This window comes from Anabrus simplex, chromosome 1, assembly GCF_040414725.1.
Source record: "Anabrus simplex isolate iqAnaSimp1 chromosome 1, ASM4041472v1, whole genome shotgun sequence".
Classification (NCBI taxonomy): domain Eukaryota; kingdom Metazoa; phylum Arthropoda; class Insecta; order Orthoptera; family Tettigoniidae; genus Anabrus; species Anabrus simplex.
In genome coordinates, this window is record NC_090265.1 from 713,480,407 (window position 1) to 713,507,061 (window position 26,655).

A 26,655-nucleotide genomic window follows, 5' to 3' on the forward strand; every position below is an offset into this window, starting at 1 on the left:
TGTTTTTTCATTTGCTCCTTCATTATGTTTTTTAGCCTTTTTTCAACTTATATTATGTAAATTATTTCAAATCTCCCCTCATTTTTCACTGAAGATGGCTCAAACGAGCCGAAACATGTTTGAATTTGTTTACTCCGTCTAATGATGGAATATTTATTGTATTGAATTAGGAGGATACTCTCATTTTTCACCTTTGTAAAGTGAAAACCGTCAATACGGAATGATTCTAATATCTTGTAAAGTAAAAGTCAGTTCATAACTCGCAGCTGAAGTAACAACACAATGTTGTATACGAGTGACTACACCGAGGTTGGAACATGGCCGCTGCGAGTGAAGTTCACCGGTAAGAACTCTGCCGTAATTGTCGTCAAAAGACTTGTATTCAAAGTGTTACTTTTGGACTTGGAAATTTTTTGAAAATTAAAATATGAACTTAGTCTTCACAAACTTCTAGGAGTATTTCGAGAACATGTGTCAGTAACTTAAACTGTGGAATAATGTATTTGAACTTCAACTCAGTTGAAAGCGAGTGTGTAGAACTTGTACTCAGACCAGATTTACTTTTAACTACTATTTTTTTGCTATTTTTGCTTTACGTCGCACCGACACAGATAGGTCTTATGGCAACAATGGGACGGGAAAGGCCTAGGAATGGGAAGGAAGCGGCCGTGGCCTTAAGGTACAGCACCAGCATTTGCCTGGTGTGAAAATGGGAAACCACGGAAAACCATCTTCAGGGCTGCCGACAGTGGGATTCGAACACACTGTCTCCTGGATGCGAGCTCACAGCTGCGGACTCCTAACTGCACGGCCAACTCGCCCGGTTTATTTTTAACTTGGAACATTTGTAATTTAAAAGCGTGTGCATATTAATGCAATTTTCCAGTGAAATACATAAATACTTAGTCTGTTAAAGCAAACAACGCAATAAAAGTGCTCAAAGATTCATATTTAATAAAAGTGTGATTAGCTCTATACAGCATTAAACATTTGTCGCGGGTGAACAAGACAATGCCGCATTAGATGTTTTCTTCTTCGTAACACTAACTATTTGAACATACAAACATTCATAGGTTTAGAACACTCCTTTGCATCCGGGAGATAGTAGGTTCCAATCCCACTATCGGCAGCCCTGAAAATGGTTTTCCGTGGTTTCCCATTTTCACACCAGGCAAATGCTGGGGCTGTACCTTCATTAAGGCCACAGCCGCTTCCTTCCAACTCCTAGGCCTTTCCTATCCCATCGTCGCCATAAGACCTATCTGTGTCGGTGCGACGTAAAGCCCCTAGCAAAAAAAAAAAAGAAGAAAAAGAACACTTCTACTGTTGTAAATAGACCTTTTCTTCATGTGTCATACCAATGATGATATTAGAACCAGTGCACATAACAAAATACCGAGCATACTTTTATGAAGTGCAAATACGAGTTATTTTGAATAGGACACTACTAAGCAATCATAGTCAGTTGAACTTTCTAGTGTTCGATACAGTACACAGTGATGCGTAAAATCCTGACGAGTGCCTACTTCTCGTAATTATCATATCTGCCTGCCACTACACAAGCTGAATCTCGAATCGATGTGGGACGTGTCAATGAGGGAATGGAACCGTGGTATCAACGTGGGATATGGAGCGTGGTGCTATGGTGATGACTTCATGACATTGGCTGCCTATGGTAACAACTTGCTGTTCCAGTCCTGAGTTCCAGTAAAAACAGGTGATATGAAGTGCATTTCAAACCACATTTTAACACATGGGTGACAGGCCCCGAGAAATCTCGTAGTACACTCGCCAGCGGTAGGTGACGGGCCCTGAGAAATCTCGGTTTTATTCACGACATTGTTTTCAGTCTTCCTGTGACATCTCTTGACCATATATTGAACTATTTCGAACATGCACATTGAGTAGAATAAATCGTAGATGTATATCTGCCACTTTTCTTTTATTCATGGCCCCTCTTATTTTTTTATTTAGTTTTGAAACGTCGACTTTCTTTCTGTTGGTTCAGTCAATGACAAGATGGAGCGCCCGCGGAATACGGTGTTAGTTGACGACGATAAGAATTATATGCCGATGACCGTTCAAATGGATATAGTGATAATGAATTAGTGGAAACTGAATGTGAGAGTGATAATGGAAGTGATATTCAAGCCTCTACACGCCGTAATTTACCTAGTGTGCTTATTTATTCAAATGACTGACGATGACAACGATGTAAACATTAATGATGTGTTGTTGAATTAACACGCATTTGCTTGCTTATCTTAGATATGTTGAAGTACTACTAGGGGCATTGGTTGAGTACTCATACCAACTTTAAAGATAAAATCTTGACTGGTTTAATATTTACGTACATTTTTATAATCAAGTGCACCCTAGTATGCTTAGTAGAAAGATGTCCGGTCCACAGGGTATGTGACAAGCTTAAGCATCCAGTCAGTAATGTGTTAAACAAGTGCATAAAACTCCACAAAAACTATTTTTCTTCTTGCCAAGTGGAATAGTAAAATCAGTGATTTCGTTTAGCAGTTTTACGAACAGTTATTACAATGCTCAATGGAAACTAGACTTTTACTAAATTCTAGTTTGTGTTATTTTCGAAGTGTTAAATTTTCTATACTTATAAAAACTTCTAGGAAGAACTTCACAAACTTTGAAAGTGAAAGAGTATTTATTTTAAAGTGAAGGAATATTTATTATTATTTAAAAAGACTGTAGGAAACAAGTTAAATTTATTATTTAAAAAGACTGTAGGGAAAACAATTCTGATATTTTGAATTCTGAATTTGATCTTCAAGTGAAAGACACTCATTTCAATGAATTTATGGTGACTTTAAAAATCAAGTTATTTTCGAAACATCAAGATAAAGACAATCTTTTATGGATACCATGTTATTAAATCAGACATACATCAAGATAAACTTTATTTATTTTTGCATTACGAACATTTGGTAAAATAACTTGCTTTAATATTTCAATAATTTGCCAACGAAACAAATATTTTGTCAAAAGGAGCAGGAATAATAGGAAACATTGCCCATAAATTCATGGTGATGAATAAATTGAGTTTTAAGCCCAAGTATTATTTTGCTCTGCATGAGCCTCCGTGTACCTGTTCCATAAGAGCCGTCCACTCCTAAGTGAAAATTCTTATGTCCAGATCTCTGATCATTTCCCGGTACAGTGGAGAACCCCAAACCTACAACTGTGAACCGAGGACTACTGTGTGTCCAGCCACAGGAAGTTTAAACACAAACTGCTGTGAATTTGAAATGAGCTATTAGCCAGGAAAACTGTATACTCAGAAACGGGTATCTGCTGATACACACAAACCTGTCCACCTCCATAGTGTAACGGTTAGCACTATCAGCTGCTGTCCTTGGTCACCCGGGTTCGATTTCTGGTACTGTTAGAGAATGGCAAGAGGGCTGGTATGTTGCTAAATGGAATATGCAGCTCACTTCCATTGGGAGCATGCCTGAAAAGAGCTGCACCAGGTCAGAGTGAGGACACAAAAGTAATATATTACAAAATTAATAAGCATTATTATCCCTACTTGTCATAAAGTGAGGATGTTGGATCTTCTGGTGTTGCTTAGGTTGACCGTGAGAGATCCAGAATCTAGTTCGGTCACCTATTCTGTAGACTATTAGCCGTCCTGCTTCAGCAGTCCGTTGCCCAGGGTACACCACGAGGAGGTTATCTACACGTCGTACCAGACATTGCCCGTCTTAACATGGCAGACAATATGGGCAGGCTTGGTGACCTAGGCAACTGCGTGAAAAGAGAGTGGAGTGCACATCTTCTTTGTGGTTTCCATGGTAGTTTTGGCAAACAAAACAAAATGAGTGCCAGTAAGGGCAAAAATTTTAAAATAAATATAATGAGTTACCCTCTAAGTAGTGATATCTTTGGAACGATTGTAGCAATTAACAAGATGGCAGATATTTAGGGCACAAAAATGATAATAAATATGACCCTAAAACACTATTAAACGAATGTGTATTCACTAAATAACACTAACATAAACTTAGCACCCTAAATAAAATCACGAATACCCCCTGGAAACCGCAAATGAAGCACACAGATGCACTACCACTACACATCAACATTCTTGTCTCTGTATATATTGTTGTTTTTGTGTGTATATTCTGTGTATTTTTGTATCCTGTTTGTAGTTGCTTTGCCATTCGCTAAATAAATAATAAAGTGAGGACAGGTTTCTATGAAGAAATACAGACATACAACCTGTGGATGGCTGTGCGGTAATCAGGGACGTCAAAGATAAGTCGTAGACGAGATAGAAGAGCGAGGAGGGTGTCGGCCAGCATCCGTGTGTCAGCTCGTCTCTCGACCTCGCCAAAGAAACTATCGAGGAGCAGGGGAACGATTCGGCTGCAAGTTATCACCAGCATATGGTTGGACAGTTCCTTGAGCAGCTCCAGGTAGGAAGGAAGTCTGAAACACGAGACAAGGCTTGAAACTAATTTGTTCTGCATCTTTGTGGCATTTGGCTGGAGCTACATGAAACTATATATTTGGGGACATAAGACACAAATGGCTGGTATCATAATCTTTGTCAATGGAAAGAAAATATTCATTTTAAAGGAAGCTAATCATCCTGTCACTACTTTTGATATGAATTTACTGTAGTGTCAATCACTCTCCCCAGTGAAAGAAGATTCATTGATCAATGCACAGCAGTCATACTATCATGCATTCGTGTTTAAATTGTGTGTAATGGCTTACGGCCCATAATGAGAGTCAAACATCCATGATTTGATGTAATTAATTCATGTGAAAATTTTCCTTGGCTGACTGATTCTAGCTTCCTCTGAAATAAATGTTGTTGTTGCTAATATACAATTACATTCTACTTTTACAAAGAATATTATTTCATATAAATTTAATCCATGTTTGGGGTCCATTACCTATATAATAAAACTCTCAAAACTCAAACTCTTACACCAGAGGGAGTTAAAAGGTGCGATTTGTACCAAAATCTTCCAAATCACCTCAATAGAACAGGAAAAATCTTGCATGTCTTGCAAATTCAACAGAAATATATTTATTTTCTAGATAAAATCATTAAATTATCGCTCCAATAATTGCAGGCGAAGGCTTACCCTAACCCGCAATACATTCTGTACTTAGCAGGTTGCTAAGCAACTAACACTTTCATTAATGTCAAGCCAGAGAGTATACACTTCCTCTCATGTGGAAGAATCCTTCTCTGCTAGATACTCTTTGATTCTCTGACCTTCGCCAGCTTCTGAATATACTCAAACAGATGGCAGAAAGTTCCTTATAACTTACATGGTGCTAAGGAAAACAGTCTACGTACGTACAGATGGGAAGTTATTAAGTGACTGGCCTTCTGCATAACCATTAATAAAGCGCAGGAACAACCTCTTGAAAAAGTGGGTACTCTACTTACCCAAACTAGTATTCAGTCACGGCCAATTCTATGTTGCACTATCTCGGGCAAGATCGTTTGAAAATGTTAAGATCCAGATATGTCTGAATGGTCGAAGCACAGAGAATATTGTATGGAAAGAAGTGTTTTAAACTAAATTACGAATGAATCAGTTATTATGTACTGGTATTAAATGTTCATGCCTTTGCTGGCGGGACCTAGCGTTTACAGTGCACTATGTCTTCTAGTATAGGCTAGAGCAATTTTGTTACTTTCATAGATCTGTCTCTGTCTTATCCTTGGCTTTGACTATATGAAAGTGACTGAGATATGAGCGATGCTAGTAATGCCAATCATTATGCAGCCAGTCCCTGCTATGAATGGTGTGAAAATGTTGCTCATAGGGTCGGCTGGTGTATGCATGTCAGTGGGCTTGGCAGACTGATATGTAACAGCAACTCTGGCTTGGTGAGGAAAGCAACGGGAAACTACCTCACTCCTCATTTCCCTAGTACGCCTCTTCAGTGATGCCTAGGCCATGTATGACAGCTGATGGCAGAGCTGTTGAGGATCCCACCAGCGCACAGTGGGTCAAAATCAAAATCTAGGAGGACAAAATTATTTTTTTCATAATTAAAAAATCAAAATTTATTACTTCTACAGCATTCTAATATAATCGCTGCGCACTATTCTGGGATATAAACGCATCTTAGTGTAAATCTATCACCACTGTTCGAGCTGGAATCTTATCTTATCTCCTGCGTTGTGCGTGCGTATCTCGCAGTCTGAATTGGAGAATGAATATAAGTGGCTGTGGTTTGGTTGTCTTTGAGGTTAGTGTGATGCTTTAAGATGGAACATGCAGCTGAAGGTATGATCTTTACATTTATAACGGGTTTTAGTTATTAATGGGCGTATTTGTTAGGTAATTTTAGCTATATTTGCATCATGTAATATTTAACTATTATTTTTAAAATTATATTTTCACTTAGAGTTTTAGTATGTCGCGTCACTCTGCGTCACTGTCTACTTAATGTTAAAATGTAGATAAAGTCTTGTAGTTTACGCCTGTTATAAGAATTTTTGCATCTTTTTGCAACTTACTTAGTTATTTTACGTTTTAGAAGATGCCGCGCAACCAGTTCTCACACGTTTACAACTGTTTGAAGCACTGGGTTCGAAGATTGTGTCAAAAGTGGAACTTTGTGACTTTGTCAAAAGTAACTTAGGGATAGACAATTGTTCTGAAGAGATAACTGAATGCCTACAAGGAGATTTAAAGGATTTTGTTGATAATTTTACCAGACAGTGGAAGCGGGTTCATTGAAGTAAAGCAAAATTCATTTCAAAATATTCTGATTGGTTAAAAGAGAAGATAACATATTCGAAGATTGTGCATGATTCTAAATTAACAGAAAATGTAAATTCTCCTACTTCATCCGCATCGAAAGTTGGAAGGCCTAGAAAGATTTTTCATGAAAGTAGTGAAAAATCAAAGAGACGAAAAATTCAACCGCTACTCTCTGCACATTCAGAACAGGAACTTATTCATGCCACACAAGTATCATTGCACATGTCTGGAAAACGAGATGCTGCAAAAATGGTTAAAGAAACTCTTAAGTTTCCACATAGAGCTACTAAAATTAAAAAATCCTATATATCACCAGCTGTAAAACCTGTACCACTTACCGGTGAAGAGGCTCTATCATTCCCTGTAGATAACAATTACAGCAAAACCCAATACATGAATATGCGACTTGAATGCAAAAATAGGAACTGTAATATTTTCCCACTTTACCACATCATTAGAAAAACAAAACAGAAATGCTATCCACTAAGTGAATCAATAACAATAACAGGAACATCAGCCGCAATAACATTGCAATCACTGGTCGACCATACAATTGAGCGCCTTGCAATAGTTCAAGATGTTTTCAAAGTCTACTTCTATCAGTGATACAGTTCATATTATATTAAAATGGGGCTGTGATGGTTCAAGCGGACATAGTCAGTATAAGCAAAAATTTACAGATGATGACGGCAGTGACACTGATGTTTTTGTAGTTTCAGTTGTTCCATTACAAATGTGTTCTTTAAATGTAGAAAGCAACAATGAAAAGGAAATTTTATGACATAACCCACGACCTTCTTCGACACGATTTTGCAGACCTCTTAAATTATTGTTTGAAAAGGAGACTGTAGAATTGACTAGGCGAGAGGTTCAATTAGTTGAAACTGAAATAACGTCCCTCTAACCAAGTAAAATAGAAATTAGTGATCAATAAATATATATTAATCAAACTCTATTGCTGACCATGGCGGATGGAAAAGTCTGCAATTCTATTACAGGTTCATCAGCACAGAGGTGTTATGTGTGTGGTGCTGGTCCCAGAGAAATGAATAACACACTCCTGAAGAGAGCTATAAATTTGGATTATCCATTGTTGGATCCGGTTTTTTTTTAATGCCTCTACATATACCTTACAAAATAGAAATTAAGAAATGGCAAGCAAGAGGGGATGAAAACAGAAAACAGAAAGAAAGTAATAAAAAATAAATTTTGATCAGAAATGGGTCTGCATGTTGACAAACCAAGATCTGGAGGCGTCGGAAATTCGAATGTTCGCAACACTGCTCGCCATTTCTTTGAGGATCCAGTTTTGTCATCCAAAATTCTGGGTATAAATGAATTGCTAATCAGACGTTTTTCTTCTATTTTGTATGCTCTTTCTTGTCAGTTCCCTATAAATACTCCCACTTTCAAAACCTACACCCAGGATACAGCAAAATTGTATCTAAATCTGTATCCATGGTATTATACGCCAGTCACTGTGCATAAAGTATTAATTTGGTGCAGATATAATTGATTTTTGTATTATACATCTCGGGCAATTGTCAGAAGAAGCACAATTGCAGTCTTCCAAATTAAAGGTAAACTGAGTACAATCTATTGTACTTTATTGTAGTTTAGGCTCTATCCAACTCCTAGTCATAGACAATTTCTTGCATGTGTAGACGTAGATGTAGCTTAAAAAAGGTCTTAACTGATGTTTATTATGAAGTAATTAATTATATACGTTGCTTTCACTCTAAATTCATGATTAAAACGTAAAAATAATTTTGTCCCCCTAGATTTCGATTTTGACCCACTGTGCAGCGGCATCGCTGGCGGACTGAACATACATACATACATACATTAAATGTTCATAAAACTATTGAAAATGGCAGGCAGAACAATATGACTGCGACACGCATATCAAGACAAGTTATCTGACCTATTTAAAGGAATGCTGCGGAGCTGCGCGGGTCCACTAGTTATCATAATAATAAGAATAACAACAACAATCATTCGACCAGTACTTCTGTATGGTTCCGAGACATGGAGTATTACCAAGAAAGAGCAGCAGCAGCAGCAGCAGCAGTCGCAAGTCTTTGAGAATAAAGTTTACAGAAAAATATTTAGCCCATGGTTCAATCCTATCTCTCAAAGCAGGCAGAAAAGACCTAATTATGAGATTTACACCCCCTCTCACACACAATAATGGGTATATGGGAAAAGACCTTCAGGAAGACCCTGAAGCACCTGGAAGAAGGAGATCAACAAGGTATGCCGGACCCTCCAAATTGATAACTGGGAAAAGCAGGGTGTCTGTCTTGCTTAAGGTCCAATATTTCTGACACAGAAATTAAATGTAGGCAAAACTATGAGATTTCTTATAATATAATGGATTTTTCCTGTGATATGAGGAGAATTCCTAATCCAAGTTGGAACCAATAGCACCTTTCACGCAATGTGAACGACTTGACCGCTCTGCGCCAATGTTCAGCATTCAATTTTCTACCTGAAGATGCACTTGAAATATAAAACTCAATAGAAGCATCTGGACTTTATATTCAGACCAGCATCTCATACTTTCAATGTGCAATTTTAGAGTATTCAATAAAAAAGGGGCAACATTTTAATCATCATTGTAGAAAATCATTGTGATACTATTCTTACAGTCTAATTGCAACATATGTAAACCTGAAATTTTATTTGTCATTGATCAGTACAACATAATGTCATCTCTCAACATTTCATCCACTCCACCATTTTTAATGCATATTACCGCACCACATACACAGTTCACTATTTTATTTTTTATTTCCACAATGTAATTTTGTTTTAGGACATCGGCAAATCAAAAGTGTATCTTATTTAGGCTGATGATGACCCACATAGGGTCAAAACTAGTCCCTTGATAACATATTGTAATGTATTTATAGACATTGCAATTACTGTACAGTAATGAGTAGGTGGAATAAACTTTGTAAAATTGTATGTATTTCCTATCCCATCGTCACCATAAGACCTATCTATGTTGGTGTGACGTAAAGAAAATTGTAAAAAAAGTATTAAGTGCTGGACGATGGCTTTGCCTCATAAATTCCCCTTTCTGCTGCGGATATGTTTATGTTCCAGTGGCTACTACAAGTGGGTCCATCCGAGGTGCAACCTACTGTGCCTGTTTGGAGAGCACATTGAACTATGGGGTCGCTATTATCCGACATGGAATGGAGTGGCCAGATGTTCCTGGTGGCACCAATTGTGCTACACTGCGCCACACTTCACTGGGTGTTACTAGTCAGTTCGCTATATGGGTGAGCTGAAATGAAGTTTCCTAATTGCCCTGGTTGGACTGATGGTGTATGGAGCTGTTGGCGATCGGCCGTAGTCAGTAGCTGCATGAGGTCAGCAATACCAAAAGTTGGGACACTTTGACCAGTAATGGACGTTCCTGTCAAGAATGAGAGCAAGATACCAGTGTCGTGTGTCCAATGTGAACACCCCTCAATTAATTCCGTATGTAAAAGTTTTAATTTTCGAACTTTACTCAAAGATAAAGGGGGGTCCAACTCGTTGGCTGAATGGTCAGCGTACTGGCCTTCGGTTCAGAGGGTCCCGGGTTCGATTCGAGGCCGGGTCGGGGATTTTAATCGCTTCTGATTAATTCTTCTGGCTCGGGGACTGGGTGTATATGTCCGTCCCAACACTCTCCTCATCATATTCACACAACATACTACACTACCAACCACCACAGAAACACGCAATAGTGCTTACATCCCTCCATAGAGGGTTGGCGTCAGGAAGGGCATCCGGCCGTAAAAACAGGGCCGAATCCACACGTGCGACGCAGTTCGCACCCGCGACCCCACAGGTGTAGGAAACGCGGCAGGAAAAGAAGAAGAAGAACTCAAAGATAAAGGGGGAGGGTGGGGGATGTGACCGGTGTTTGTGGTATTTGATGAGGACTAAAAGAAGAGTCACTATGTTAGAATTTTGTTTTGTGTTCTAAGAAGTTATTACCGTGTTATTTAATTTTGGAATGGGAATTCTCGATACGTAACTTGAAGAAATTATGTGTATACGATGTTCATCGTACTTAAAGTTTACTATGCTGTTTAAAATATTATTTCGGGTTTACTGTAGAAAACAAATAATGAACACGTATGGAAAATTTCGATTTAAAATAATTAAGGTGAAATTTTTGTGTTTGAAGAAATTTTGTATTGTGTAACGGGATGTTTTAATGGGATAGGTAACTTGTGAAATACACTATTTTGCCACATGTCATTTGTGGTGAAGTCGCAACTGCATCATTCTAGAATTTACTGGACTAAATGCAGAGTGAGACCTTATTGATCAAAATAACGAAGTTCCTTATTGGTGAATGTGAAAGCCACGAATATTCCCGTACCCTAATTGGTCATCTCCTGATTGCCCTATTTCTGGCTTCTGGCAACTTGGCCAGAGCCAAGCTTGTTTCCGTCGACTTGAATTTCTGACCGGCGAAGGGAGCAGACGTCTTCTCCGTCTGTCCAGAGATGGGTTTACCGGCCCTCTGGGTGAGCACTGTTTCTGTTTTTGGGTTTTAACTTTAAATGTAAATTTTAATGAAAATTTTAATTTGTGCACCAGAGTTTGCCCATGATATTTCCCATTCGCCAATTTTTAACTTCAAAATTACTTAGCTCTTTCAGGGAGTCATACCTATTTTATCTTAGGAGGCAATTCCCTTTTCTTATTTTGAATATTCTAATTAAATATAAATGTAACGTGCGTTTAAGGTCTTATAAGGAACATGTAAAGTTTTAATTTCCCATGGGGTTGCCCTCTGGTAGTTCAGTTTCAATTTAATATATACCAGTTGAAGATATGTGCCTTTTTCTGAAGTGTTTTAGGAAAGGCAGCAACTTAATTGGCTTCTATGTTAAATTTTTTATTTCTTGCAACTATCTATCTCTTAGTAAATGGTTCAACGTGTCCCTTTCTTATTCGTCATAAGGGATTAGCCCTTGGTAAACTGTATAATTTTCACATTGATTTCATTTTTCTTAATGTAATTTCAAATGGCCATCGTCTGTAATTCTGATAGCTGACTGTCACGATTTATTGTACACAATTGTAACGAAATATGCTTGTACTGAGGTTAAATATTGCTTCAAGAAGAAAGCAAGGTAGAAATGTCTTTAGTAATGGATGTGCAGCAGCACATACATTTGTAATATATAATTGTTTTTGATCTAAACATTATTGATTTGAGCCTCATGTTTATTTAGAACAATTTTTACCTGATTTTGAGTTGCTATGGTTGTGCTGCTGATTAATTTGCTTGTACCTTAATTTTTTTGTTAATTCAGTAAAACTAAGTGTTCAGAAAGGGATCACTGTTGATTTCTGTTTTGATGCAATGCACAACCTTCTCATGGACCTAATAGGGTTTCCAGCCTATTCTGCATTTCCTTTCACATAGTTGTCATGTTGGTTAACCTGGTATTTATTCCTCTACGCTGTTTCTGTAGTATTAATTGGGGGTGTGTTTAATTTCATTTTAAATGTGTTCAAATCTCATGAAGTTTAATTTTTTAAATTATTATTATTCTTGTGCTTGTGTCATGTAATCCGTAGCAGTTACAGTTTAATGTCTCACTCATGCAGGTTGAAGGGGGAATAAAATATTCTTTGACAACTACTTCACGTCTGTGAAATTGCCAAGACACCAGGCTTCAAAGGGAATATGTGCACGAGGGGCACTGCAAGAAAACTAGATGGAGAAGTGCTCCCTTCGAAGCAAGGTGGTGATGAACTTCAATATCACTACAGTGAAACATTGGATTGCGAGCATAATTCGTTTTGCAAACATGCTGGTAATCCAACACACTCATACATCAAAGCTAATTTTCCTGCAAGAAATGACTGAAATGCAGATAATTCATTCCACAACCCAAAAATATGTTACTGATATAAAATGACCCACACAAGGAGCATCCTCTGTACATCTTCTAGAACACATGGTTGTTGCTTTGATACTCTCAAGAATCCTTTTGCTACATCCAGACCCTTTAGTTTTTCCTTCTTAATATTGTACAAAGAGCTGATGAAGACCTGGTGTAAAATCTCGCAATATCAGGCACATGCACACCTCGTTCATACTTCTTGATTATTTCCTTAACTTCCACCGTATTCATCTCTTTTTTCTTAGTGCCTTCTTCTGCAACTTCTTTCTTCACAGGGCCCATTACTGTGGTTATGTGGTGCTCAGAAGACAGAAAAGTACTACTTGTTATGCAGAACTTCGCTTGTTTATCAAGTTACAATTCATTTAAACTTTTGCTTGGTTCGCAAAACACTCGCAAACCAAACTGCTCGCAATCCAAGGTTTTACTGTAGTGGTTTTTGCAGTGAGATGCAATCGTATCAACTATCTATCTAGGTATTCTGCCTTATGGCAGGTCTTGTCATGGGATGAACCTCTTCCACTGTTGCCTGTCCTGCGCCAAGTTTTTCATGTCCGAATATTTATTTCCTTGGATATTGTCCAACATTTGATATTTTTTCCTTCCTCTTCCTCGTTTACCTTTCACCATTCCTTCTATTCCTTCTTTCAGTAAACAGTCCCTCCTCAAACAATGTCCGATCCAGTTCATTTTTCTCCTTCTAATGGTTTGTAACATACTTCGTTCTTCTCCAACTCTTCGTAATACCTCCTCATTCCTTACCCGGTCTTCCCATTTCACTCGTTCTATTCTCCTCCATACCCACATCTCTAGTGCCTCCAATCTTCTCTCATCTTTCTTTCTCAATGTCCAAGTCTCTGCGCCATACAGCGCTATGCTCCAAATGTAACACTTAGCAAGTCTGTTCCTCAAATCTTTGTTTAGTGGTCCACAAAATAATTTTGATTTTTTCCTAAAGCCTTCTTTTGCTATGGCAATTCTTTTCTTAATTTCTGTTGTGCAATACATATCATCTCTGATCATACTTCCCAAATACTTGAAGTTACTGACTTGCTCTATTTCTTCTCCTCCTATACTAATATGACAACTTCTACCTTTTCCTCCAATTATCATGCTTTTGGTCTTCTTCTTATTAATTCTCATTCCATATTCTTCTAGTTTCATGTTGAGTTTATCTAACATTTGTATCATTTCACGTTCGTTTTCTCCCATCACAACCATATCATCTGCAAATCTTATACATTCTACTCTCCTACCTCCAACACAAACTCCACTATTTCCATTAAAACTTTCATTGATTATTTCTTCGAGATAGATGTTGAACAGTGTCGGTGATAAAGAGCAGCCCTGTCTTACACCTCTTCCTAATTCAATTTCTTCACTCAACTCATCTCCTATTCTCACTCTTGCTCTCTGGTTTATATACAAATTCTTTATTAGACTTCTATCCCTCCAATCAACTCCATGTTTCTTCAGGATTGTCATCAATTTGTCCCATCTGACACAGTCAAAAGCCTTCAGAAGGTCAATAAATACAGCATAAACCTTCCTGTTTTTCTCTATGTACCTCTCTCCTATCACCCTCAGAAGTCCAATGGCGTCTCTTGTTCCAACTCCTCTCCTGAAACCAAACTGTTCTTCACCTATAAAGTTATTCAGCTTTCCATATATCCTTCTGTTGAGCGTCCGCAGTAAGACTTTGGCTGCATGTGAAATTAGACTCAATGTCCTATGTTCTTCACATTTTTTGCTGTTCTTTTTCTTTTCCATAGGGATTAAGATGATTTCACTGAAGTCCTTTGGCCATTTTCCTGTCATGTATATTTGATTACATAATCCAATCAACTCCTTTCTTCATTTCTTATTTAATGCTTTTAACAGTTCAACAGGAATCTCATCTATTCCCATTGCTTTTCTATTTTTCATCTCGTTCAGTGATGCTTCGATCTCTCTTCTCAGTATGGTTTCCCCTTTATCATCCTCTTTAACCATATCTTCCTCCTCTAATTCAAGTTCTTCTTCATTTGGTTGATTGTCCCGATCATATAGCCATTCTATGTATTCTTCCGATCTTTTCATTATTTCTTGGGGTTCATATATCATTGTGCCATCTGTAGCCTCTATTTCCTTATTGCTGTTGTTCCTTCTCTTTTCTCTGAATACTATATTTGTTGCTTCCTTGTACATCAAGTCATATTTCCCTTCTTTCTCCAGTTGCTCTATCTCATCACACTTTTCTGTCAACCATTTCTTCTTTGCCTTTTCTGTTTCTCTTCTTAATTCATTATTTAACTTCCTGTAGTTACGCTTTCCTTCTTCTGTATTTACTGTTTTCCATTTCCTGCGTTCCTCCATTTTACTTATCATTTCTGATGTTATCCATTCCTTCTTTGCCCTTTTCCTCTCCTTGACTCCAAGCGTTTTCTTAGCTGCTTCTTTTATCCCATTTTTAAAAGTTTCCCATCTCCTTTCTACATTTTCTGTTTCATTTCCTAATGTATTATTGTTACAATACTCATCCTCTAGTTCTCTACACTTGTCTTTATCTTTCAGTTTCTCAATATTAATTTCTTCTCTCTTCTTTCCTTTCCATACTATTTTCAATTTAATCATTACCTCTGCTACAACTAATATATGGTCAGAATAAATGTCTGCTCCTGGGTAACATTTAGCATTCTTTAGGCAGTTTCTGTACCGTTGTTGTATCATTATATAATCAATTTGATATTTCTTGTCATCTAATCGAGATATCCAAGTATACCTTCTCCTTTTGTGGTTGTCAAACAAAGTGTTTCCAACCACCATGCAATTTTCATTACAGAATTCAATCAAACTTTCTCCCCTCTCATTTCTGTCTCCCAATCCAAATTTACCAATGGTCTTACCATCTGATCCTTCACCAACAACCGCATTCCAATCACCCATTACAACAATACATGCATTCTTTTCCTCTTTCTCAATGAGTTGATCTATCTTCTCATAACACTCTTCTACCTCTTCATCAGAATGATTACAGGTCGGATATAAACTTGAATGATCACTAAGTCTTTTCTTTTCCCGTTCAGTCTTATCATCATAATCCTTCCATTGATATATTCAACCTTCATAACTTTGTTTTTCAGTTGTTTTCCAATCAGTATTCCCACTCCATGCAATCCATTTTTATCTTCACCCGAATAGTACATTCGGAAGTCACCGCTTTCTAGTTCTCCACATCCACTCCATCTCACTTCACACATTCCAAGTACATCCAAATTATTTCTCTTCATCTCATATTTAGCGTTTTCTAATTTTCCTTCCTGTAAAAGGGTTAGAACATTCCATGTCCCTATCCGCAATAATTCTTCTTTCTTCTTCTCCTTCCTTCCATATTTTAAAAACCTCGTTGTACACCCCTCCCGGAGATCCGAATGAGGGGAATCTTTACCTCCGGAATCTTTTACAAAGACTAATTAACAAGATGATAAGACTGTTTTGATTTAGCCAGGCCCAAAGTAGTGTATTCTCTCTCTATCAACAGAGTGAACACCACAGATTGTTTCCAAGAGACACTACTAAAAATAAACAGTAAAACTTAACTTACATTTGCTAGTGGCTTTACGTCACACCGACACAGATGGGTCTTATGGCGACGATGGGATAGGAAAGGCCTAGGAGTTGGAAGGAAGCGGCCATGGCCTTAATTAAGGTACAGCCCCAGCATTTGCCTGGTGTGAAAATGGGAAACCACGGAAAACCATATTCAGGGCTGCCGACAGTAGGGTTCGAACCCACTATCTCCCGGATGCAAGCTCACAGCCGCAGGCCTCTAACCGCATGGCCAACTCGCCCAGTAAACTTAATTTACACAAGATGCTGAAAGTGACTGCCTCCTTCTCCTGAACAAAGTTATTTTGTTAAGAAGGGAGCCATAGTTTCGAGAGTAGACTCGCTTAAAAGTAGTGTGATTTTTTTTACAGGTATATTATAGTGTTGTAGGTGTTATAGTAGGGCCGTCCAAACTTTCCATGTACTGGGGCAAACCCGACTTTTGGCAATCGAGTAGTAGTAGTAGTAGTAGTAGTAGTAGTAGTAGTAGTAGTAGTAGTAGTAGTAGTAGTAGTAGTAGTAGTAGTAGTAGTAGTAGTAGTAGTAGTAGTAGTAGTAGTAGTAGTAGTAGTAGTAGTAGTAGTAGTAGTAGTAGTAGTAGTAGTAGTAGTAGTAGTAGTAGTAGTAGTAGTAGTAGTAGTAGTAGTAGTAGTAGTAGTAGTAGTAGTAGTAGTAGTAGTAGTAGTAGTAGTAGTAGTAGTAGTAGTAGTAGTAGTAGTAGTAGTAGTAGTAGTAGTAGTAGTAGTAGTAGTAGTAGTAGTAGTAGTAGTAGTAGTAGTAGTAGTAGTAGTAGTAGTAGTAGTAGTAGTAGTAGTAGTAGTAGTAGTAGTAGTAGTAGTAGTAGTAGTAGTAGTAGTAGTAGTAGTAGTAGTAGTAGTAGTAGTAGTAGTAGTAGTAGTAGTAGTAGTAGTAGTAGTAGTAGTAGTAGTAGTAGTAGTAGTAGTAGTAGTAGTAGTAGTAGTAGTAGTAGTAGTAGTAGTAGTAGTAGTAGTAGTAGTAGTAGTAGTAGTAGTAGTAGTAGTAGTAGTAGTAGTAGTAGTAGTAGTAGTAGTAGTAGTAGTAGTAGTAGTAGTAGTAGTAGTAGTAGTAGTAGTAGTACAGAAACCTTTAGGTTAATATTGACTGAATATTTTTAAACAAATCTTTCTTATGTAATAAGTGTGAAGTCTGGCATCGCATGTATATTCAAGTTAAGGAAAGTATTGCTCCTCCCATTCGCTATTAAAACTGTGGGGTCATAACCATTTAGTCATGATCAGAATCACTGTATGAAATAATTTCACAGTCAGTATAAATAAAAATTGAGGTGGTGAAAATTCAGTTCTTCACTGAATACAAATACAGTTTAAATCTAAGTTAAGCAGAAGAGCAAACAAAATGCACTTATAGATAACTAGCACACACCTTCTTGTCACAATACAATCCAAATTCAACTGAGAACTGATTTAAACTACCTGTTCTACAGCTGTGAACACCAGATGATATAAGAATGTTGATAAAGAAGGATTTATGAAACATTCACAATACACTAGTTTTCTGGAAGGGCACAATTTGATGATGATGATGATGATGATGATGATAATAATAATAATAATAATGTCCTGGACATGACGTTAAACTGCGTCCACAAACCGAGTGACCACCGGTATAAGTGGTCCTCCTCTACCAAGTGCCAACGGCCTCTTCGGAGGGCGGATGAGCGGGTAGAGGTTCAGGGCACTCTCTTGCCCTTGGGGTGGGAAACTGTCCCTAAAGGCGGAAGAGCCACTAGATGGCCCACGGCATAGGACAATAATAAATCCAGTAGCGTCAGTTCACCTATTTGGTGCGGCAACTGGTCAACGTCTGTACTCCGAGTCGGAGTGCCTGCCTCAGAAAACCTTCAGGAACTCACCCACCTGATTGTACTCCGATCCCTCGGGATCAATCCAATCGCTTGAGAACAAGCACACCATGATTCGTGCAAGTAAGAACAACATTACTCCAGGAGGTAACCAATCCACCCGCCAGCTGAAAACGAAGGTGGCAACCGGCCACTCGGATTCTTGAGGAGCCGGGCTGACACGAAAGAGAGAGTCGGAGCTCTCTGGCAAACTTCCCACTAAAACGCCCTTCTACGTCGGCACGCTAAACATAAACACACTCCTACAAGTAGGCAAACTTCTCTAACATCGGAATTACATCAGCAAAAAATCCAGCTACTCGCCGTACAAGAGACCAGACTCACTGAGTTGGAGACATTAGAATATGGTAACTACCGCATTTTCAAGAGCAAAACTACACGAACAGTAGGAAAAGCCACACCAATGTTAGGCATGGCCTTTTTCGTACACAAAAAGATCGTGAACTCTGCAGAAGAGATCACACCCATAAACAACAGACTAATGACCTTGCGACTTCGCTGTGCAAATCGCCACTACACCTTTGTAAATGCCCACACACCCACCAACGACTGCAAAGATCAGAAACAAACAGAAAACTTCTGGAACAAACTTGAAACCACACTCATCAAAATACCTGAAAAAGACACAATCATTCTCCTCGGCAATTTCAATGGTAAAATTGGTAAAGAAAAGTGCTACTGAATAACCGCAGGAAGATTCTCAGCACACGAAAAGACCAACAAAAATGGCAAACCCCTCATCGAGCTCTGTCAACAACACGACTGAAAATCATGTCAACATCCCTACGGAAAAACCCCAATAAGCTCTTCACATGGGAATCACCCAACACCTGTTGCGGCAAACACCAGATCGATCATGTCGCCATCTCCTTCCCAGCACAAAAAGAAGTACACAACGTTCAAGTCTGCAGAGGAGCCAACATTGACTCGGACCATTATCTAACAAGAATCAAAGTGAAATTTACCCCAAAACGCTTCTACCAGAAATCCAAGGCAAACAAAAATTGGACACAGCACAACTAAAAACATAAAATCTCATGGAAATGTGGGAAAAAATCCCAGCCAAAACTTGGAACGAATTTCACGACAAAATCATGAAGAGTGCATCAGAGCAAATCCCACTACAGAAAAAGAGCAGACACCCGTTTTGGAACACCGAATGTGACCAAGCCATATTGAATAGAAAAAACGCATACCAGAAGTTCATCAGCAACCGTACACCTGAAAACGAAGAAAAATTCCGCGAAGTCTGCAGACAGACCAACTGAAGTCGGCCGAATAGGACTTCCGCAACTACAACACCAGAGATTTTTACAGTGTCTTCCGCAGCAGATTAAATGGGTACACGCTCAAGAACCTCTGCTTCAGAAAACAAAACGGAAAATTGGCACTCACAGATGACGAAAACACCAAGGAACTCGCGAGATACTTCGAGTCACTACTTTACTGCCCAGAACCAACGGAAAGGTTTCCACTTAAATCCCACCCGAACCCAAACCCAGACCCATCCCCACCTACACAAGAAGAAATACACCGACACATACAACGACTGAAGAACAACAAGGCATCCGGAGACGACGGCATCGTAGCAGAGCTTCTTAAACATCTAGGAAAGAATTCTCTCCAAGAACTCACACAAATCATACAAGAAATTTGGACAACGGAAAAACTACCAGAAAACTGGACAAACGCCCTCCTTGTTCCACTTCACAAAAAAGATGACCGAACAGATGTGAACAATTACAGGGGAATTTCCCTGGTGCAAGTCTCATACAAAATCCTATATGCTCTATTGGTGGAAAAATATCTAATTCCCTCTATGGGAACTTAGAATTTCCATACAAAATCCTCTCTGCAGTCCTCCTCCAAAGAACACAGGAACAACCAGAACCACTCATAGGCGAATACCAAGCGGGCTTCAGGCCCCACAGATCCTGTGCAGAACAGATACTCAACCTGAAAACCATCTTGAAACTGCAACACACAAGAAAACAACCCACAATCTGCACCTTCGTGGACTTCCAGAAAGCATACAACTCCATTGACTGGCAATCCCTCTTCCAAACACTGAGTGAATATGGACTGGACAACAAGACTCAAAAAATCATCAGACTAACTCTCACAAACACAACCTCCCAAGTAAAATTCATGGGAAATATATCTGAAAAATTTCAGAAAAAAACCGGTGTCCGACAAGGAGATGGACTTTTCCCACTACTCTTTAACATAGCCCTGGACAAAATCATGAGAGAATGGGAACAAGCTCTAAAAGCTCGAGGAAATTGGCAACCATTAAGTATGACAAGAAAACATGTAAAAATCTCCAGTCTCGCTTTTGCAGATGATCTCGCAATCCTTGCAACAAATCAACAACAGGCAATCAGCAAAATCGAAACCCTCAAGAAATGCTCGGAAAAATTCTGCCTACAAATCTCCTTCTCAAAACCCAAGGTTAAGTGCAACCACTGCAGCCTCCAGAATTTGAACACAAAATTTGGCACAATTGAAAAAGTAACTGAGTTCCGATATCTCGGAGAAATTATAGTACCAACAGGAAAAGAACAGAAGGCCCTCAAGGTCCGAATCCAGAAAATGAAGAGAGGCCTCGGCCGAACGCAAAACATTTACGACAAAAAATGCCTTTCAATCTTCACCAAAATTCGACATTACAATACTGTGATCAAACCTGAAATACTATACGCGAGTGAAACACTGGATCTCCACAGGAAAATAGTACTCGAAGACATCCTGAAAGAGGAACGTAAAATCATCAGAAAATTCTCGGCCCAAAACTGAGTGACAAAGGATATAATTGCAATCTTGTACAAAAACCGAGGAGCTCTCAAACCTTGTGGCCAACAACAGAAAAAGATGCCTGAAATTTTACGGACACATCAAACGCCTTCCGGAAAACAGACCGACAAGAATCTTACTTGAGGCAACAGAAAACATCAAAACAAATAGGTAGACAATGGAAATCCGCCAAGACCTGGAAAAATCAGGAATCAAAGTGGCCGACATCACTGACCGAACCTGCTACAGAACGAAAATCAACAAGTGGGAAGTAGAGTCAGAGAGAAACCACAAGAAGAAGACAGGAGCTAAGTGGACAGAAGAACGAAGAACCACGATGAGAGAAGAATTGAAAGCTGCCTGGCAAAAAAGGAAATGAACAAAAGTTAGCTTTGCGTGATCAGTTTTCTGGTCTTTTTCGCATCTAATAATAATAATAATAATAATAATAATAATAATAATAATAATAATGATGATGATGATGATGATGATGATGATGATGATGATGATGATGATGATGATGATAATAATAATAATAATATTATTATAAACTAGAAATACTAGAAAGGCGAATCATGAGGAAAATATTAGGCCCACAAAACACAGCAGAAGGTTGGAAATTACAAAGTAATGCTGAAATATATAAAAAAATAGAAAATATATCAGATGTAATGAGAAAAAGGAGACATGTTTTTTGGCCATTTATATTGAATGCAAGATAGTAGATTAACCAGTAAGATTTTCAGATATTTGTGGGGTAAGAAATCAACGACAAGCTGGGTCAATGAAGTAAGAAAGGATTTAGAAAAAACAATATAACAACAGAAGAAATAAATAATAGAGAAGGCTTTCGGGAAAAAGTATTGAAAATAGAAGGATTCCAAGGTAGGAAAGTAAAAAAGACTGGTTCAAAGTGGTCTGAAGACAGAAAGAAGAAACTTCGTGCACAGATGAAAGCGTACTGGAAGAAAAGGAAAGAACAAACAAGAAGGAATTGAAATTGGCACGTGGTCCTCTGGTGGCCCATTCGAAAGAATAATAATAATAATAATAATAATAATAATAATAATAATAATAATAATAATAATAATAATAATAATAATAATAATAATAATAATACTGGGAAATACAAAGTGTCAAACATATTGACTTCAACCTCGAGCCTTTCTCTACAATGCCTAGCACTCAACAGAAAGCAGGGATTAAAATGGACACTATTGTCACAATACATGGTGTACATCAAAAGCACATGGCATCTGAGAGATTACTCTGTGCGTAGACCTACAGCTAAAACTAAGAAGAGAAATAGGTGAATCACAATTGTGGGAATGTCAGGGAAAAATTTAACCATTATTTGTAGGTTCAAACTAATCCTAAAAGTTTTAGCCAAGGTTAAACTTGGTACAATTAAATCTGCATTTGGAGGGCATTAAAAAGTACAGCAGGGGCGCCACAGCACTGTGTTACAGTGTTTGACAGGCTGAAAAACTTTAAACTTACATAAACAAAATTAAAGACACTCTTAAAGGAACTCTTGTGCTGTTTATAAGGAATTCTTCTGATCTTGTGCCAAATGCAGACTTGAGTGAAAAATAAAATGTTCACCCATTACGTGTTGCATTTCTTGTTCCTTTCTTTCTATACACAGTCTGGTGTTTATCACTGTTTGTTCCTATTACTTAAAATTTTGTTTACCGCACCCTTGGAAGTGATTTATACAAAAATGAATTCCACTCACCTGTTGAGAATCACCTCCTGTCCACTCTCCTGCCGCAAGAGGTGACTAAATACAGGACGAAAAGTTGACGATCTCACGCCGTCCACCAGACTAAGCCATGGTACATCTGGAGATCCTGAGCTGTCCAACTGGAGGACAGCAGGGGCTTGGTGAAGACACAACGTGGCTGACAGCACAGGAAGATCTACCAGGCTGTGGAATACCTGCAGAAACCACACAGTCCTTGTACACGAAAAGTAGGGCCCAGATTTTTGAAAAAGTAAATGCGCATAATGCAAATGCCTTATTGCATATTCGAAATAAAAATGACACAGGTCCGGGAACATTTTATTTCCATGTTAGAACTCATTTTCTACAAGTCTACATAGTACAGGAAACACACAGGAACAGAATGTATCAGCATAGACCATGAAACTCTTTCTTACATGGAAACTTCAAACTGACTTCCATTAGCATTGTTGTATACCACACGTATGCACAAGTCTTTTCCGGTTTCACTAAGAGAACAATACGCAGCGTATGAATTTGACACGTAGATCAGTTTGTTCGTCTGACATTAACCTACCAACACACACAAGTTGAGCCCGCCAAACACTAGCGTCTGTGTCATATCGTTCAGTCGATGTTTGTTCCTGGAAAAGAACATTTGCGGCACGCATTGCTTTCATATTTAATCAAAAGAAAAACGCTGTGGAAATTCATCGTTTGCTGGTAGAAACATGTGGTGAACATGCTCCATCGATTAGAACATGTGAGACAATGTTCCGATAATTTAAACATGGTAATTTCAATGTGAAAGTCAGTGCCCGCTCTGCTAGACCACACAAGTGCGAAGACAAGCAATTGCAGGCGAAACCGTTAATGTACAATGCTATCGCCAACAAATTATTAATTCACGCATTGATCAAAAGACGACTGGAATGGGCCAGAAGACATGCAAAAGTGATTTTGTTACATGACAATGCGCCGTCTCACACAGCAAAACCAGCAAAAGACACTTTCAAATTGCTTGAATGGGACATCCTTCCGCACCCACCGTACTTCCCTGACCTGGCGCCATCTGACCATCACCCTTTTGTATCAATGGGGCACGCGCTTGCAGAGCAGCACATCAGCAACTTCGAGGAACTTGGAAAATGACTCAACGAATGGTTGGCCGTAAAAGACAAGCAGTTTTTCTGGCATGGTATTGCACCGTACGGGGTACATTATTCGTACTGTGCCTTTTCCCTCACTGCCTCAAATACTCCGGCTAATAATCTAATATAAAATGTTGGATGGACAAATAAATATAATCATCTCCTAAAAATTCAGGACGACACGCAGGAAAGAATAAAATAATTATATCAACTTAGGTCTGCGACCAAATCATATTACCATCATCTGTATCTGCAAAAAAAAAAAATCATTTGTATATTCCATCCCATCCAACATGTGCATTCATTTATCTACACCGATATTGGCCTATCTCGGTGAATAACACATGAGAACCATATTTTTTATCAAATCATATATTCGTTCGCTGCACAATACCTTTCAGGGATACACATTTCAATTAACCTTTTTTTATCGTGGACTCAACTGAGAAATGCACAGCCTTTTCCCCAAATCCGTCTGGAAAACCAATTCCAATTAATTGTAACCAAGAATGAAATAGATCTTTGACTTTATCTATTGATTATTTATAAGTACTCCATCTAATATCTCTTCCAATGATGAATTGAATAAATAACAAGAATTCCAGTTGAAATCCTTATCTCTTATTTTATTGAAAGTTCGTTGTACTTGGAGTGAAGTATAATTACAATTACATATTCTGTTACATTCTTAGGAATTCCAATTCCAAATTGAAATACAATTCAATATTTTTTTATCATATTAAAAGAAATCGTTGACATTAACATATTGCTTAAAAATTATTGAAAAGTCACTGAAGTGACTGAAGCACCTTGAAGTATCGGCAAAATAATGTTTAAATATTGCTTAAAAATTATTGAAAAGTCACTGAAGTGACTGAAGCACCTTGAAATATCGGCGAAATCATGTTTAAATATTGCTTAAAAATTATTGAAAAGTCACTGAAGTGACTGAAGCACCATGAAATATCGGCGAAATAATGTTTAAATATTGCTTAAAATTATTGAAAAGTCACTGAAGTGACTGAAGCACCATGAAATATCGGCGAAATAATGTTTAAATATTGCCTAAAAATTATTGAAAAGTCACTGAAGTGACTGAAGCACCATGAAATATCGGCGAAATAATGTTTAAATATTGCCTAAAAATTATTGAAAAGTCACTGAAGTGACTGAAGCACCATGAAATATCGGCGAAATAATGTTTAAATATTGCTTAAAAATTATTGAAAAGTCACTGAAGTGACTGAAGCACCATGAAATATCGGCGAAATAATGTTTAAATATTGCTTAAAAATTATTGAAAAGTCACTGGAGCGACTGAAGCACCATGAAATATCGGCGAAATAATGTTTAAATATTGCTTAAAAATTATTGAAAAGTCACTGAAGCGACTGAAGCACCATGAAATATCGGCGAAATAATGTTTAAATATTGCTTAAAAATTACTGAAAAGTCACTGAAGTGACTGAAGCACCATGAAATATCGGCGAAATAAAGTTTAAATATTGCCTAAAAATTATTGAAAAGTCACTGAAGTGACTGAAGCACCATGAAATATCGGCGAAATAATGTTTAAATATTGCTTTAAAATTATTGAAAAGTCACTGAAGTGACTGAAGCACCATGAAATATCGGCGAAATAATGTTTAAATATTGCCAAAAAATTATTGAAAAGTCACTGAAGTGACTGAAGCACCATGAAATATCGGCGAAATAATGTTTAAATATTGCCAAAAAATTATTGAAAAGTCACTGAAGTGACTGAAGCACCATGAAATATCGGCGAAATAATGTTTAAATATTGCTTAAAAATTATTGAAAAGTCACTGAAGTGACTGAAGCACCATGAAATATCGGCGAAATAATGTTTAAATATTGCTTAAAAATTATTGAAAAGTCACTGAAGTGACTGATGCACCATGAAATATCGGCGAAATAATGTTTAAATATTGCTTAAAAATTATTGAAAAGTCACTGAAGTGACTGAAGCACCATGAAATATCGGCGAAATAATGTTTAAATATTGCTTAAAAATTATTGAAAAGTCACTGAAGTGACTGAAGCACCATGAAATATCGGCGAAATAATGTTTAAATATTGCTTAAAAATTATTGAAAAGTCACTGAAGTGACTGAAGCACCATGAAATATCGGCGAAATAATGTTTAAATATTGCTTAAAAATTATTGAAAAGTCACTGAAGTGACTGAAGCACCTTGAAATATTGGTGACATAATGTCGAAATATCAACCATATTAACTAAGTACCACTCAAATATCAACTAGACATCATTAAAATATCATTTGAATTTCATTGAATATACCTTCAAAATTCATATGTACCGGTATGATCTTTGCTTTCTTTGTTTTCTCAAGTCTTCATTGTGTAATAACGAAAACAACATAAGTAAGTTCCATAAATATGGTTCAAAAATTACCATACAGCTATATATCGACTCAAATAAAACCGAAAATAAAATATTCTTTATACTAGGTAAACTAATTTGGTCATAAAACCATCCGAAAAAAATAAATAGGAGTAGCCTATCATAACATACATGTGCAAACAAGCTAATCAAACATCTAGGAATGCAATACTTCCATTCGTAAATAAACATCTTTCTGCGAAATTAAAGCAGAAAATGGTATCGGAAATTTACCTGTCCACAAGCAGTAGTCATTTTAGTCATGAAGACGTTTCCTCCCTCCAAACATGCGTTTGACAGAACTTCAACTTAGGCTTAGCTTATTATGTGAGATTCAACCGAAAAAAAAAAAAAAAAAAAATGTTGACTTTCAATC

General features: G+C 37.7%; 1 protein-coding gene across 1 annotated transcript in view; it reads right to left on the reverse strand.

The window, feature by feature from the left end:
- LOC136856737 (AP-5 complex subunit zeta-1) overlaps positions 1 to 26,655 on the reverse strand; it is a 216,093-nt gene that overhangs the window by 78,892 nt on the left and 110,546 nt on the right. Inside the window, exons 7-8 of the mRNA XM_067134821.2 lie at positions 22,717 to 22,919; positions 4,249 to 4,458 (exon numbers count right to left, since the gene is read on the reverse strand). Of these exons, the coding sequence (XP_066990922.2) occupies positions 4,249 to 4,458; positions 22,717 to 22,919 (413 nt within the window). The remainder of the gene's footprint in view (positions 1 to 4,248; positions 4,459 to 22,716; positions 22,920 to 26,655) is intronic.